A 17,036-nucleotide genomic window follows, 5' to 3' on the forward strand; every position below is an offset into this window, starting at 1 on the left:
GCCCTGTCTGCAGGTGCCACTCTGCAGCTCCCATTGGCCATGGTTTCTGACCTATGGGAGCTGCAGAGCCCCTTGGCTGTGACCCTATGCATAGGAGACGGAAGGGGGGACATACTTCTACTTCAGGGAGCTGCGCAGAGCCACAGCACATGCAGAGCGGGGCAAGCCCCTGGCTGGAGTGCCAGAGTGGGGCAAGCCTCAGACCCCACTCCCCAGCAGGAGCTCGAGGGCTGGATGAAAACGTCTGAAGGGCTCCAGGGCCATAGTTTGCCTGCCCCTGGCTTAATGCATTCTTGCATAAATACACTGCTCCGTGTGTGTGTGTGTATGTGTGTGTGTGTGTGTGTGTGTGTGTATATATATATATACGCTAGCCAGCATATACTGGTCAACAGTTACGACCTGGAAAAATGTTTACCACTTTACCAGCGTATGTATGTATGTATGTTTGTTTGTTTGTTCTCTATCAATGTTGTCATTATTTGAGTGAACTGTTCCCCAATTTCCTCATGCAGGATTGGTGAGCAATGTGGTCTTCACAAGTCATACTACAGAGCAGAGACACCCACTCCTGGTACAACTTCAGAGCCTCATACGAGCAGCAAATCCTGCTGTTTCATTTATCTTAGCAGAAAATGGCCTCGTAACTAGGTAATAATAGCTTCCAGTTCTTTATGGTTTTCAACTTTCTGTTCTAAAAATGGGAAACTCTTACAAGAAAAGCTGATCCTCTTTGACTTTCACTTATGAACAGAAAGTTGACTTAGTATGTAAACCAGAAAAATGCTTATTTTTCTTAGTCATTACTTCCCTGATAACAGAATACCTCATCAGTTCTTAGAATTTTGATATTTTAAGAATGTCATCTACACTTCAACCAGATGTTCTAATACAGCATGATCCACTAAGGATTTAAGTGTCAAAGGAAGACATTGAATGGCCATAAGCTAGAAATAATACAGTATGATTTAGGAAATGTTAAGGTTTAAAATGGATGTATCTTTTCATTTGCAGAGTAATTTTCATGTTAGGTTTTTCTTTATACAGCAATTAAGTAAAATTATCTTTCTACAGATTGTAGGTTTATATTAATATTTGTTCCATTAGAGCTCAATTGTGCAACCTGTACACACACTGAGTAGCATGAATGAGTAAATCCACTCAACTTTAATGGGACCAAACTCAATGAGTAAGTCCTACTCAACATCAATAAAAGTTGAATTGAGGATCCTGTGAAGTTCCTATTAGGGCTTTTTTGCTGTGTTATATATTTTATTTAGTATATTTACTTGTATTCTAGTTGCAAATAAAAATTAGTTGAGTAGAGAACTCTTGGTGTTTGGTTTGTTTTGTTTTTTTACAAAAACTTTTAATATCTGGAAAATTGAGAATATTTTAATGTACCATAAATAGTAAACATAAAATTATTCTATTGCAATCTGACTAGCACATCCTAATTTATGTAAATAGTTTACAGATAAATAACCATTGTTACTATGTTCTGTAAATTAAAAATCTCAACCTTATCTTTTTAATAGGAATGATGATATTGAGCTAATTCTCTCTGAAAGCAGTTTTTCAAATCCTCAGATGATGAGAGCTCGCTATTTAATGTATCCTGGCTGGCAAGTATCGTAATTGAGAAATAATAAAAAAGCATTTTTTTTAATTAACATGAAGGATTTTAAAAGCTCCACTAGCTTATATTTTCAAAACAGTTCATACATGTAGACCAATCACTTTGTAAATGTTTTTTTCTAAGAACTTGTGAGTAGTCTTTTTAGATCCACTAGTGCCATCTTTTGCCTACTTAGGATCCTCTTCTGTTGCCTTTTAAATGGGTAGTAAAATTGCTATTAATTTCCATGAGAGCAAGAGCTAGCCTTGTGAGAATAAGAGGAGTAGGGCAATACTGACTTGAAGTAAAATCAGTCTGACATCTGTTCAGCCTAAATAAAATGATCTAGTGGTATCATTTCAGTTACTAGAAGACAGTTATTCCCAGTGGAATATGTGCATTCTTGATTGGCAGCAGCAGAGGACAGAAAATTCATGGAAACAGAACTCCATTCTAACACCTAGTGATATTTTCTACCGTTCAGGCTTGCAACACATTGCTGGGGATGGTATGTTGTTGCTGCCATCTGTGCTGTGTCTGTGTGGCAAATAGAGGACTTCGTTCTCCAGATCTGCCAACCTGGCACCAATCCCAGATCCTGACCAATTCAGTTGTCTAGTTACATTTCGAGCATTGGAGGCATAGTGTGCAGCACTTCAGCCACCATACCCTGTCAGTCCAGAACAGCTTCTATGCTTCTTGTTCAGAATTAATTATACCTTGACTCCAAATTGGGTTTGAGAGAGGCTTCTTAAGTAAACCAGCATGCAGTTATATAAAGGTAAGCCTTCTTGAAGATCACATATCACTCCAAAGGGAACAGGATTGGGTTGGAGAAGAGACTGTGTTTCAAACCTCTTGATGCTGGCATTCTCTCTCTTAATGTAGTGCACCTAGGGGAAAAAAGTGCTAACAGCAGAAACTTCATTGAAGTGGTTCCTGATATCAATCGTGATACAAAATTACATATATAATTCTTACCTTGTTTACAGCTTGTATGTCTCTTCTTGCATGCAATGAATTTAGTATTTCTCTTCATGAAAGCTCCTCTGTTGTTAAAATAACTAATATTCTTCATTTTTAGAAACCTGTTAGATAAAAAGCAGATAAAGCATGATAATAGACACTTTCAGGAACTTTGATAGCTCACATGAAGACTGGGGAAACAAAATCAAAAGTATCTTTGGCAAATCAAGTTGATTTCCCTTTTTTTGTTAAAAAGGTATGATGGTAAGTTTGGAGCTGGTTCTGTCTTCCCACCAATGGTTCAGATCTGTGTGTGGTTTAGCCGTCCTCTGGAAAAAACACGATTTGTGACCAAATGTAAAGGTAAAAATGTTTTTTGGTGACCTTTTAAGATTTAAAATATTGTAGGTGTTTAGTTAGTGTAGGGAGACCCTGTGCTATGCTAATCATGAATAATGTGAATTTTTATTTAGAATGTAATTTCTCCTCTTTAAAATACTTCATATGCTATGGATTTTGACTTCCTTGTCTATTCTGGAAACTTAAAAAGACTCAAGTATCAGAGGGGTAGCCGTGTTAGTCTGGATCTGTAAAAGCAGCAAAGAGTCCTGTGGCACCTTGTAGACTAACAGACGTATTGGAGCATGAGCTTTCGTGGGTGAATACCCACTTCCGCATCCGACGAAGTGGGTATTCACCCATGAAAGCTCATGCTCCAATACGTCTGTTAGTCTAACCGGGATTGGCAACCTTTCAGAATTGGCGTGCCGAGTCTTCATTTATTCACTCTGATTTCAGGTTTCGCGTGCCAGTGAAACATTTTAACGTTCTTAGAAGGGCTCTTTCTATAAGTCTATAATATATAACTAAACTATTGTTGTATGTAAAATAAATAAGGTTTTTAAAATGTTTAAGAATGTTTGAATACTTCATTTAAAATTAAATTAAAATGCAGAGCCCTCCAGAACGGTGGCAGGATCTGGGCATGTGAGTGCCACTTAAAATCAGCTCGCATGCTGCCTTTGGCACGTATGCCATAGGTTGCCTACCCCTGGTCTTTAAGGTGCCACAGGGCAATTTTGCTGCTTGAAAAGACTCATGACCTTGTTTAAATAAGTGTAATCTTTTAATATTAAATCTAACATTTAGTATGCAGTCAAACCACTTGAGGGTAATTATCCCATAGCCTTCAATACTTAGAGGCTTTTTCTAAGTTGAAATAAACATTTTCCTTCTGTTTTCTTGTGTTAAAGGATAGCAACCTTGTGACTTATATATAATCATTCTTTGCAATGATTATAAAATCAGACTGCTGTTAGAGTGAATATGTTCTTTTAGAGTAGAAATAATGTCTTTCCATCTGTCACTTTAAAAATTGTTTTTCTGCGAATCTTCTTTCTCTCCACAGTAAGAGTCAATTATGTGGGAGGGATACTTTGTTATAATACCCTTTGAGCATATATCCTTTTCTCCCCCATAGGGAAGAGAAGTTGTGAATAGTGTGGGCTTCAAGGGATGTAGGATAGCAAATAGTATGAAGTACATTGTTTAGAGATTGGGACTCTAACCTTCTACCGCTAGCCAAGGTGAATTACTCTGAATGAGCTGCACCATGGAAAAGAGAAATAAGTTGAATAACCTCTTTTTATTTTTATTTCATGCAGCAATTAAGTCATCAATTAAGTCAAGTCCTTTTTCTGGAAACATATACCACATTTTGGGCAAAGTTAAGTTTTCAGGTAACCGTAGTCTACTTCATATGCATGGTTTTGAGATTACACTGCATGTTTTCACCTACTCTGAGAATACTAAAATATATAATTTGTAGTTGTTTGGTTTGTAAAGGAACCATACACATCTATGCACATATGCTACCTGTTAAAATAATTGAGATAAGTCAGTTATATCAGCCCAATGTTTAAAGGAAATGTCTTTTCTTTTTGGTAGATTCTGATAAGATGATAGAAGTCTGTCATAATACAGCATCTAATTCATTAAGCCTTGTGCCTGTTCAGGAGGGGCCTACTCCTCCTGATTCAAGAAATGATAACAGAGATCGCAGCGGTCAGCAAGAGTGCTTCCTTGTGTTCATTGGTTGCTCTCTTAAGGAAGAGGATATAAAAGACTGGCTCAGACAAACTGCAAAGCAGGTTTGTGGACACAACTGTTGGGATTTTTTTTCTATGTTGCTTGGTTTAAAAATTCAAGATAAATTTGAGTGTTTTAATATTTTTACTGTTAAAGTATATTGGAAACTGTGTCCTGCGTAGTGCACCAATGCTTGTGCCATTAGAAATGATCTTTTCAACAAGATGGCTGAAAAGGCTCACCGGTGCTACCTGTAATTCAAACTTTATTTTTAAAATATGTCACAGCATATTCAGAGTGAGAACTCTTTGCTACAGAATACTCCATAGCAAATTGAGTATGCGAATATGTCCAGATAAATCCAAGAAGACTTGGGCTTCAGACATGGTTGTCCTTCATATGGGTAGGGTCCAGAGCAGTCTAAGCTCAGGCAGAAAATTCAGTGTGTGGAACCCGCACTTGGGTGTAATGATAATGAGCAGCAGTGACCACTATAGTTAGTGTATAACTGTTTCCATTCCTCCCTCTTGTTCTCGATTGCTCAGATATTGATCTTTTGGGCTTACATTTTCCAGGCCTGGTCTGTGCTTGACAGGGAAGGGTTTTTTTTAAATGGTTTTGAGCAAAAATTATTCAGCTATTTTTCATCATGAAACAATTTTTTTGGTGGGAGGGGATGTGTTCTCATTCTGTTAAAACATTTTGCAAACTGCTGTGGAAGGACGGCTTAAATATAGCATGGAAATAACCTGTGTTCAGATGAAACCTGGTTTTGATTTACATTGCCTTGAAAATCATATGTTCAGGTTTTTTGGCGAAGTTTTAAAGTGGGCTGTTAAGTTCAAAATGTGCGTGGCTAACATAGCCACATCATGAAGAGTAAAAGGGTTGGGGGCATGCACTTTGTAAGATGGACAAGAGTGTCTTGTTTCTGAGATACTTTAGGGACTGCAATCAGTGCTCCTGTAGGCTTTTTAGATGCTGTGACCAGTCTGAGCTTCTGAGGAGTATGGGAAAAGATGTTGCTACGGTGCTTTCCAATCAAATAATTCCAAAGTACTGGCAAATAAATCTCTTTGAATTCTTTTTTAGAGAAAACTCCATGCAAAAACTGAGAACATTAAGTTTGCACAGTTCAACACTTGAGTCAGGAACTATTAAAATTATGGTTGCACACATTGCATTAACTCTAGCTCCTTGTCCATACACATTTTGGTACAATCTTTAATTAGATGGTCATGATTTCTCTGCCAAAAAAAAAAATTGTATTTTATTGTAACTACAAATTCACATGTGTAGCGTCTTGGAATGGAGTGTAGGCTGAGAAGTTGACTTTCCAGAAATCAGAGAGGAGCTCTTATCAGAGCCAGAATTAGAACTCAAGAGTTTCTGGCATCCAGCCCTGTTTTCATGCCATGCTACTTCTATTCCTCCAGCATGGGGCGTGTTTTCTTTTTCAGTTGGAAATGTACATGCTGTATGTACACAAATGTTATTTCTAAATCACGGTATTTCTTACATGCCAGTGGCATTTGTCCATTCTGAGACTAAATTCATGGAAGATTGGATGTTTTTAAAAATAAGCAAATTTCTCCAAGGATGAAAAACACTCCCCTTCTTCAACTAACTCAGTAGTGATTGAGCTGAATTTAATCAGACCTTGAAAATCATAATCTTTGGATTGAGAACAAACATGAGAGATTTTAACTCAACCAGTAATGCTCTCAAAAATGTACAAATCTCTGTAAATGGGGTTTATAATGGAAGTGCCATCATCCCCTACAACGTCAAAAGTAGAGACTGTTTCAGGTGTTTTAAATAATTTAGTATTTCAGGTTCTGCATATTACCTAAAGATTTGAGGTACAGACTTCTATATTAAATCTAAAAACTTGATTGCTCTGCCTCTTATGTCATTTTTTTTGTTTTTTTACAATAGCTTATTTAACTAGTTTAGTTAAAATACCTTCAGAATTTTTGTTCTATTCTGTTAACTAAATCACATTTATATAAGATTCTTGTTTTTTTATATTTGTAATTGTAAAAATTGAGTCTAGAGTTCCTTAAGTAAACAATGCAATTCAATAACTGTGTCCACTTATTAGCATTGTTACACATTTTTTAAAAATACCTTGTATTATGATTAAGCACAATTATCTGTGGTTGCATATTGCTACCTTTTTCATATTTGTGGTAGTTGTACTTTTCTGGTTGCTTGCTTTTTTTGTTTTGTTTGGTACCTTAATTATAACAGTGTGTGGTGTTGCTATGAGCATTAAATGTATTATTGGTATCTGAATCTATGTATAGAAACCTCAGAGGAAAGCCCTGAAAACCAGAGGGATGCTGACTCTGCAGGAGATCAAAAACATTCATGTAAGTACAAGCCATTAGCATCAAGGCTTCATTCTGACCCTCACTCCCTTAAGTACCCATTTATATGATAGAAGACTATAGCAGGAACTGTGTTCTAAGTTTCTGACTTGATGCATGCAAAACTATTTTCCCTGATGCTGTTAAGCTTCCAGATAAGTGGTGGGAGTGCTGTGTAATTGCATTCGTTTCCAAATAACCCAATTCCATAATAGAGTTTTGGAAGTGGGCGCATGGAGCTATCACATCATAGCAATAATCACATTTTCAGACTATTGATGGATGTATTTCCATTAATTCTTGGTAGCTATATAGATACATACTGTTGTCCTCTGTATGTGAGAGGGAAAAATAAACTCATTTAACATGGTTCTTTCTGTGGACACTCTATTTGTGTGCCCTTGCAGCTGCTACTTTTAAGCTGTCCTTTGCTGGTCTTGCTGCTGGTACAGTCTGTTTTTAGACAAACCAGGAGTATTTACAAGTTGCTCTGTGGCTTCCTGTTGGAGTAGAAGGTGATTAAACACTAAAACCACCTGTATGAAATGTGGAGTTTGTCAAGGAAGCATCTGGTCATGTCACAGGACTGAAAAAAGATCCTTATAATCATAAGCACTTAATGCCTTAGATGTTTGCTCTTTAGTATATATCTTGAAGTACTAATGCATCTGGAATAGAACCATATATCTCTAGTCAATAAAAAGCAGGAAAGAAAATAGATTTAAGGATCTGATATGGGAAACTAATAGAACTTGTATTTACATGGCAAGCTATTCAGCATTTTTTAGCTTATACTCTTCTTGCATTTTAATGAAAGTTTATTTTGATTATCTGTTTTCACAACAAATATATGGATAGTTCCAGGATATCTTTGTGGAGAGTCAGTTTGGGAAATGGCACAGAGTGAAAAGCTGTTAAAGACACAGTCTAATGACTACGTGCAACTTATTTCAAAATATATCAATTTTAAATTGAATTAAGCAAGAATTAAGCAAATTGTTTGATAAAAGTTTCACGTTACCAAGGTCGTCTTATGTTTCAAAATTTAGTTTGAAATGCAGTGAAGTCTATGTAACAGGCCACCTTAGGAAACCTGTCAGAAGAGACTATTCAAAAGCAACCCCAAAACTGCCTTTATAAGGTAACCTCCAAGAAGCCACCTCTTTCTTAGTTCTTTAGGTAGTTAAGACATATATTAATGTATTTTAAAAACATTTTCTGTTCTGTAAATAAGGACAATTACAATATGTTATACTACCATGACTCAGTGACTCCACTCCTCATCCCACTTCTTATAGAATCATAGACTTTAAAGCCAGAAGGGACCATTATGATCATCTAGTCTGACCTCCTGCATAATGCAGGCCACAGAATCTCTCACCAAATCTGTGTCAGAGCCATTGAAGTCCTCAAATCATGGTTTAAAGACTTAAAGGTGCAGAGAACCTTCCAACAAGTGACCCTTGCCCCATGCTGCAGAGGAAGGCAAAAACCCCCCCAGGGCTTCTGCCAATCTGCCCTGGAGGAAAATTCCTTCCTGACCCCAAATATGGCGATCAGCTAAACCCTGAACATGGGCAAGACTGACCTGCCAGACACCCAGGAAAAACTTCTGTGTAATAACTCAGATTCCACCCAATCTAACATCCCATCACAAGCCATTGGGCATATTTACTGCTAGTAGTCAAAGACTAATTAATTGCCAAGATTAGGCTATCCCATTATACCATCTACTCCATAAACTTATCAAGCCTAGTCTTGAAGCCAGATATGTCTTTCGCCCCCGCTACTCCCCTTGGAAGTCTGTTCCAGAGCTTGACTCCTCTGATGGTTAGAAACTTTCATCTAATTTCAAGTCTAAACTTCCTAGTGTCCAGTTTATACCCATTTGTTCATGTATCCACATTGGTACTGAGCTTAAATAATTCCTCTCCATCCCTAATATTTATCCCTCTGATATATTTATAAAGAGCTATCATATCCCCCCCAACCTTCTTTTGGTTAGGCTAAACAAGCCAAGCTCTTTGAGTCTCCTTTCGTAAGACAGGTTTTCCATTCTTTGGATCATCCTAGTAGCCTGTCTCTGAACCTGTTCCAGTTTTGAATTCATCCTTCTTAAATGTGGGAGACCAGAACTGCACACAGTATTCCAGATGAGGTCTCACCAGTACTTTGTATAACGGTACTAACACCTCCTTATCTCTACGGAAATATCTTGCCTGATGCATCTCAAGACCACATTAACGGCCATATCACATTGGCGGCTTATAGTCATCCTGTGATCAACCAATACTCCGAGGTCCTTCTCCTCTGTTACTTCCAGATTATAACAATAGTTGTTCTTCGAGTGATTGCTCATATCCATTCGAGTTAGGTATGCGCGCCGTGTGTGCATGCTCGTCGGAAGATTTTTACCCTAGCAACTCCGGTGGGTCAGCAGGTCGCCCCCTGGAGTGGCGTCGCCATGGCGCTGGATATATACCCCTGCCGACCCATCCTCTCCTCAGTTCCTTCTTACCACCCGTGTCGGTCGTTGGAACAGTGGAGCGCGGCTTAGCTGTCCTCCATTTCCCTAGCTTCTCTCCGTTCGTCTGATCTCTTGTTGTGAATAGTTGACTTAGTTCTTAGTATTTTAGTTTTATAATTTACAGTTGTTAGTTTGTTGTACATAGATTAGCGGGGTTTGGGCTCGAGCCCGTCCCCGCACCCGGTGCCGGGGCCCATGCCTGGTTCACCAGGGTTTAAACCGTGCTTGGCCTGTAAAAAGCTAATGCCCACAAGCAATCCCCATGACTCTTGCTTAAAGTGCCTCAGGGAATCGCATATCTCCGACAAGTGCTGCATTTGCAAGACCTTTAAGCCGCGGACTGAAAAGGAGAGGGACTTTCCGTTAAAGACTCTCCTTATGGAGGCAGCCCTTAACCCTCCGTCCTTGGCACCGAGCGCTGACAGCACTTCTCCGGCACTGGACCACGCCGGCCAAGCCAAGAGACCTCGGCACCGGCCTTCTCCGGTGCAGGGACCTGATCGAGGGCCTTCAACCTCTTCCATGCCCTCGGTGCAGACTCGCCTGGATCGCCCGGCACTTACCCCTGCCACAGCACCGATGCCTGTGGTACCATCAACTCCGGTCCTGAGAGGGCCGTTGTTTCCGGTCCAGGAGAGCTCCCCGGTGAGACCCGTGGTTGAGCTGACGGTCCTCTCCACGCCAGAGACATTCTCGGCCAAGGACCTTATTGCCATGACTGAATCGGCCCTGCCTCAACCCTCGGCACCGCCGGTGCGAGTTCTCCAGTCCAGAGGCAAGCCTGCCGCTATGAGGCCTCCTTCACTGGAGTCAACGAGCCGGCACCAATCCTGATCCAGGTCTCAGCACCGCTCCAGGTCTCGCGGCCGGTCCTGATCTCGACGCCGCTCGCAATCCCGGCACCGCTCACCCAGGCGGCACCGGTCATACTCGCGGCGCAGATCCACCTCTTGTCCTGGTCAGTACTCTCAGTACCGCTCTGGCTCCAGGCACCGCTCCTGGCACCGAGACTCTTGCAGCCGGTCCCGTCGTAGACGATCGAGATCCAGGTCGACCTCCCGGCACCATGCTGGTTGCAGGTCCCGGTCTCTGTCTCGGCACCGATACGATTCCTGGTACCAATCCCCGGCACCGAGGAGATTTCCAACGACGGGAGCGAGGGACTCATACCAGCCTCGCTCGGCTCCTCCATGGCCATCCCATCAGCTGTCCCTGTCCTCTCAGGCTGACAGTGTATACACCCTGGACACCCACGTGCCTGCTGCCTTGTTCAGCGAGCCTCAGCCTCAAGAGCATGGTCCACAGCAGTGGGGGTTCTGGATGCCCTGGGCGTACTATCAAGCCCAAGGCCCTCCCCCAGGTCCACTGCTTTCGTCAGCCTCGGAACACAGGGCACTGGAAGCCACGATTACCTGCCCTCCCCCTTCTGCTATGGAGGAAGGGGTGACCCAGCCACAGGACTCCGAGCTCTCCTGAGAGACAGACACCATGCTTCAGGCAGAGCCCTCTTCAGACCTGCTCGTTCCAGGTCTCTCATCTTCGTCCTCTCCTGATGAGGCGGTGGCTGGAACTCATCCACCAGCCCTCCTCCAATTGACCTCAGAGCCCACCAGGACCTCCTCAGGCGTGTTGCACAGAACATGAATTTACAAGCCGAGGAAGTCCCAGAGGTCAAAGATCCAGTGGTGGACATACTGTCATCCGATGTCCCCACTAGAGTGGCTCTCCCATTTATAAAAACCATACAGGCCAATGCCACTATAATATGGCAGTCTCTGGCCTCTGTTCCACCCGCTGCGCGAGGAGTAGAGCACAAGTACATGGTGCCCTCAAAGGGCTATGAATATCTATATGTACATCCTCCTCCTGCTCTCTCGTCGTCCAGTTGGTTAACGAGAAGGAGCGCCATGGCCAGCAGGCACCAGCCGCTAAATCGAAGGACGCGAGACGTATGGACTTGCTGGGGGGTAAAGTTTACTCTGCGGGAGCTCTCCAGCTCTGGGTGTCCAACCAACAAGCCCTCCTTAGCCGCTATAGCTACAATACCTGGGTGGTGGTGGACAAATTTAAGGAGCTGCTTCCACAGGATGCACGGCAGGAGTTCTCTGCGATCCTCGACGGGGGGGAAAAGGTCGCGAGAACCTCCCTCCAAGCTTCCCTGGATGCCGCGGACTCAGTCACCAGGACTCTGGCCTCTGGCGTGACTGTGCACCGTATCTCGTGGCTACAGGTCTCTGGCCTCCCCCTGGAGCTCCAGCACACGATTCAGGACCTTCCATTCGAGGGTCAAGGGCTATTTTCAGATAAAACAGACCCAAGGCTACAGAGCCTAAAAGACAACAGGGTCATTATGCGTTCGTTAGGGATGCACACGCCCGTAACTCAGCGTAGGCCCTTCCGACCCCAACAGCACCGCCATTACCCTCAACCTCGGCAGAGACAAGACTTTGCCAGACGGCGAGGCAGAAGCGGCCGCTGGAGACAATCAGACAACCAAGGGGGCCAGAACCAAAGCTCTTCCAAGCCTCCCCCCGGGCCAAAACCTTCCTTTTGAAGGTGCGCCCGAGGGTGTTATACCAGTTTTTTTGAAGGATCCGTCCCCGCCCTTTTCCAACTGGCTTTCCTCCTTCCTCCCATGTGGTCCCAGCTAACGTCAGATCGTTGGGTCCTATGCATGTTGGAACTTGGATACCATCTGCAATTTATTTCAACCCCCCTTCTACCCTCGTCCCTCTTCAGGGACCCCTCTCACGAGCAACTCCTCCTAAAGGAGGTGCAAGCGCTCCTCGCCAAAGGAGCCATAGAGGAGGTACCAGAGCACGAACGGGGCAAGGGGTTTTATTCCCGCTACTTCCTGATCCCCAAGGCGAAGGGAGGTCTCTAGACCAATCCTCGATCTGCGAGAACTCAACAGCTACATGGTAAAGTTGAAGTTCCATATGGTATCCGTGGATCCTGGAGACTGATATGCCGCCCTCGACATGCAAGATGCCTACTTCGACATAGCCATCTTTCCACCTCACAGGAGGTTCCTCCGGTTCGTGGTCAACCGGCAGCATTTTCAGTTCGTGGTCCTCTCGTTTGGCTTCTCTACAGCCCCAAGAGTATTCACAAAACGTATGGCTGTAGTTGCTGCCCAGCTTCGCTGCAGTCGGATACACGTCTTCCCATATCTAGACGACTGGCTTATCCGCGGGACCTCCGAGACGCGAGTCCTCAGTTACGTCCACATTGTCAAGAACCTTTTCCTACATCTAGGTCTAATGATCAGTGTGGAAAAGTCAACTCTAATCCCCACTCAGAGGATAGAGTTTATTGGTGCCACCTTGGACTCGACTCTTGCCAAAGCCTGCGTACCACTGCCACGGTTCCAGGCTCTCACGGCCATCATCTGGAGGCTGCAAGCGGCGCTGCTAACCTCGGTACGCACTTGCCTCGCTCTCTTGGGCCATATGGCGGCCTGCACATTCGTGACGAACTACTCAAGACTGTGCCTACGGCCCCTCCAGTCCTGGCTCAACTCGCAATACCATCCAGCCAGAGATCCTATGGACATGATCGTCACCATTTCCTTGACCGTGCTAGACTCCTTCCAGTGGTGGCTGGATCCCTCCATGGTGTGTGCAGGGCTCCCGTTCCACCTGCCCCAACCCTCGACGTCCCTGACAACGGACTCATCGTCCCTCGGTTGTGGGGCTCACCTCGGGCACCTACGCACCCAAGGCCGTTGGTCACCTCATGAGCTGGACCTCCACATCAACGTCCAAGAGCTGAGAGCGGTCCACCTCGCTTGTCAGACGTTCCGGCAACACTTGCAGGGCCGTTGTATATCAGTATTCACCGACAACACAACAGCCATGCACTATATAAAGAAACAGAGCGGCACGAGATCTTCCCCCCTGTGCCAGTAAACCTTACAACTATGGGACTTCTGCATAGCCCATTCTATACACCTCGTCGCTTCCTTTCTCCCAGGAGTTCGGAACACGCTGGCGGATTGCCTCAGCAGATCCTTCCTTTCCCATGAATGGTCCCTTCACCTGGACGTTGCTCTTTCACTCTTCCGGAAGTCGGGGTTTCCCTGGATAGACCTCTTTGCATCCTGCGGGAACAGGAAATGCCAGGCGTTCTGCTCCTTTCAAGGCCTCTCACTGGGTTCAATGGCGGACGCCTTCCTTATGCCGTGGACGACGCACCTGCTCTACGCCTTTCCATCGTTTCCACTCGTCCACTGGGTCCTACTGAAAGCGTGCAGGGACAAAGCCCGCTTGATCATGATAGCTCCAGTGTGGCCTCGGCAGCACTGGTACACCATGCTGCTAGACCTATCCGTAGCCAACCCTGTTCCCTGCTTCTTCACCTGGACCTGATTACCCAGGACCACGGCAAGCTCCGTCACCCGGACCTTCAGTCGCTCCACTTCACGGTGTGGCTCCTACGTGGCTGACTCACTCTGAGCTGCGTTGCTCCACCCCGGTGCAGCAGGTACTCCTGGGTAGCAGGAAGCCTTCCACTAGGGCTACATATTTGGCCAAGTGGAAGCGCTCGCGTGCTGGTGCGTGGAACGGAACTTCCTTCCCGCCGAGCTATCCATATCTAACATCTTGGATTACCTCTGGTCCCTCAAACAATAGGGCTTGGCGGTATCATCTCTGAGGGTCCACTTGGCAGCCATCTCTACATTCCACCCAGGAGAGGATGGCCGCTTGGTATTTTCCCATCCGATGGTGTCTAGGTTCCTTAAGGGCCAAGAGCGCCTCTACCCTCAGGTACGCCGCTCTACTCCAACATGGGATCTTAGTCTGGTTCTTGCCAGACTTAAGTTCCCTCCGTTTAAACCATTAGCAATGTGCTCCCTTCTCTACCTCTCCTGGAAAACCGCTTTCCTGGTGGCCATCACGTCCGTGAGACGGGTTTCGGAGCTTTGGGCCCTCACGGTGGACCCTCTGTATACGGTGTTCCACAGAGACACGGTGCAGTTGCTACCACATCCGACCTTTCTTCCCAAGGTAGTATCAGCCTTCCACGTTAACCAGGAGATCTTCCTCCCTGTTTTCTTCCCAAAACCGCATTTGACTCACAGGGAGCAGCAGCTACACTCCCTAGACATTCATAAAGCGCTCGCTTTTTATATAGAACGAACTAAGCCATTCCGCAGAACCCCCCAACTTTTGTCGCGTTGGCTGAGCGGATCAAAGGGCTTCCTGTCTCCTTGCAGCGCATTTCCTCCTGGGTAACGTCGTGCATCCGCGCCTGTTACGACTTGGCTCACGTCCCATCGGGCCATGTGACTATGCACTCCACCAGGGCTCAAGCTTCATCAGCTGCTTTCCTCGCTCACGTACCCATTCATGAAATCTGCCGTGCAGCGACCTGGTCCTCGGTCCACACTTTTGCCTCTCACTATGCCCTGGTTCAGCAGTCTAGGGATGATGCAGCCCTTCGGCTCCGCCGTATTGCACTCTGCGACATCTCACTCCGACCCCGCCGCCTAGGTAAGGCTTGGGAATCACCTAACTAGAATGGATATGAGCAATCACTCGAAGAAGAAAAGACGGTTACTCACCTTTGTAACTGTTGTTCTTCGAGATGTGTTGCTCATATCCATTCCACACCCGCCCTCCTTCCCCACTGTCGGAGTAGCCGGCAAGAAGGAACTGAGGAGCAGGTGGGTTGGCAGGGGTATATATCTAGCGCCGTGGCGGCACCACTCCATTGGGCGATCTGCCGACCCACCGGAGTTGCTTGGGTAAAAATCTTCCGACGAGCGTGCACACGTGGAGCGCACACCTAACTGGAATGGATATGAGCAACACATCTCGAAGAACAACAGTTACAAAGGTGAGTAACTGTCTTTTCTCGTTACTAATCCCTAAATGCATGACCTTGCACTTTTTACTATTAAATTTCATCCTATTACTATTACTCCAGTTTACAAGGTCATCCAGATTTTCCTGTATGATATCCTGGTCCTTCTCTGTATTGGCAATACTTCATAGCTTTGTGTCATCTGCAAACTTAATTAGCACATTCCAACTTTTTGTGCCAAGGTCAGTAATAAAAAGATGAAATAAGATGCTCCCAAAACCGATCCCTGAGGAACTCCACTAGTAACCTCCCTCCAGCCTGACAGTTCACCATTCAGTACCACCTGTTGTAGTCTCCTCTTTAACCAGTTCCTTATCCACCTTTCAATTTTCATATTGATACGCATCTTTTCCAATTTAGTTAATAATTCCCCATGTGGAACCATGTCAGATGCCTTACTGAAATTGAGGTAAATTAGATCCACTGCGTTTCCTTTGTCTAAAAAATCTGTTTCCTTCTCAGAGAAGGAGATCAGGTTGGTTTGGCGCGATATACCTTTTGTAAAACCGTGTTGTATTTTGTCCCAATTGCCATTGACCTCAATGTCTTTGACTACTTTTTCCTTCAGAATTTTTTCCAAGACCTTGCATACTACAGATGTCAAACTGACAGGCCTGTAGTTGCCTGGATCACTCTTTTTTCCTTTCTTAAAAATAGGAACTATGTTAGTAATTCTCCAGTCATACGGTACGACCCGTGAGTTTACAGATTCATTAAAAATTCTTGCTAATGGGCTTTCAATTTCATATGCCAGTTCCTTTAATATTGTTGGATGAAGATTATCTGGGCCCCCTGATTTCCTCCCATTAAGCTGTTCGCGTTTGACTTCTACCTCGGATGTGGTAATTTCTACCTCCATAGCCTCATTCCTATTTGTCATTTTACCATTATCCCTAAGCTCCTCATTAGCCTCACTAAAGACTGAGGTAAAGTATTTGTCTAGATCAGACCTGCACAACATGCAGCCCGCGGAGGCTCACTGTGCGGCCCGCGGCAGGGAATCAAAGAGCTCTGAGCTGCCCGCAGCATCGGGGAGCCCAGAGCCCTTTAAATCTTAGCCGCGACCGGGAATCAAAGGGCTCTGGGCTGCCTGCAGAGATTCCCCACTGCTGCCAAGATTTAAAGGGCTCAGGGCTCCCCACCGCTGCAGGCAGCCCAGAGCCCTTTGAATCCAAGCCGCGGCTCCAGCGGATGGGCTGGGGCTGGGATTTAAAGGGCTCGGGCTCCCTCAGCGGCAGGAGCTCTGGCCTCTTTAAATCCCTGCCCCAGCCCTGCAAAGCTCCGGGTTCCCACAGCCGCTGGAGCCCTGGGCCCTTTAATTTGCCCATGAGGGCTCCCAGCCACCTCTTCAGCTGGGAGCGCCTGGTTGACTTAAAATCAACTATCACCTCCCCACCCCCAACCTTCCTTTTTGGCCCACAGCTGTTTTGGTGGGGTGGTGCTAGGGAAGGATGGTTTGTTTCTGCAGGGCTGGGCGGTGATGGGGCAGGGTGTTTCCCCGGGGCCGGGAGGTCCTGGGAGGTGGGCAAGGTGTTCCGTAGGGCTAGGGGGTTTTGCCTCTTAGCTGTTTTCTTTGGAGTAATGTGGCCCTCGCCGC

The 17,036-nt window shown here is 45.0% G+C and overlaps 1 protein-coding gene across 1 annotated transcript in view; it reads left to right on the top strand.

Moving 5' to 3' along the window:
* Positions 1–17,036, top strand: part of C5H20orf194 (chromosome 5 C20orf194 homolog) — a 135,248-nt gene that overhangs the window by 106,713 nt on the left and 11,499 nt on the right. Inside the window, exons 30-35 of the mRNA XM_030563095.1 lie at positions 516–651; positions 1,539–1,625; positions 2,841–2,947; positions 4,249–4,323; positions 4,532–4,734; positions 6,982–7,047. Of these exons, the coding sequence (XP_030418955.1) occupies positions 516–651; positions 1,539–1,625; positions 2,841–2,947; positions 4,249–4,323; positions 4,532–4,734; positions 6,982–7,047 (674 nt within the window). The remainder of the gene's footprint in view (positions 1–515; positions 652–1,538; positions 1,626–2,840; positions 2,948–4,248; positions 4,324–4,531; positions 4,735–6,981; positions 7,048–17,036) is intronic.

The sequence above is a fragment of the Gopherus evgoodei genome, chromosome 5, assembly GCF_007399415.2.
Source record: "Gopherus evgoodei ecotype Sinaloan lineage chromosome 5, rGopEvg1_v1.p, whole genome shotgun sequence".
NCBI classification, from domain to species: Eukaryota; Metazoa; Chordata; order Testudines; family Testudinidae; genus Gopherus; species Gopherus evgoodei.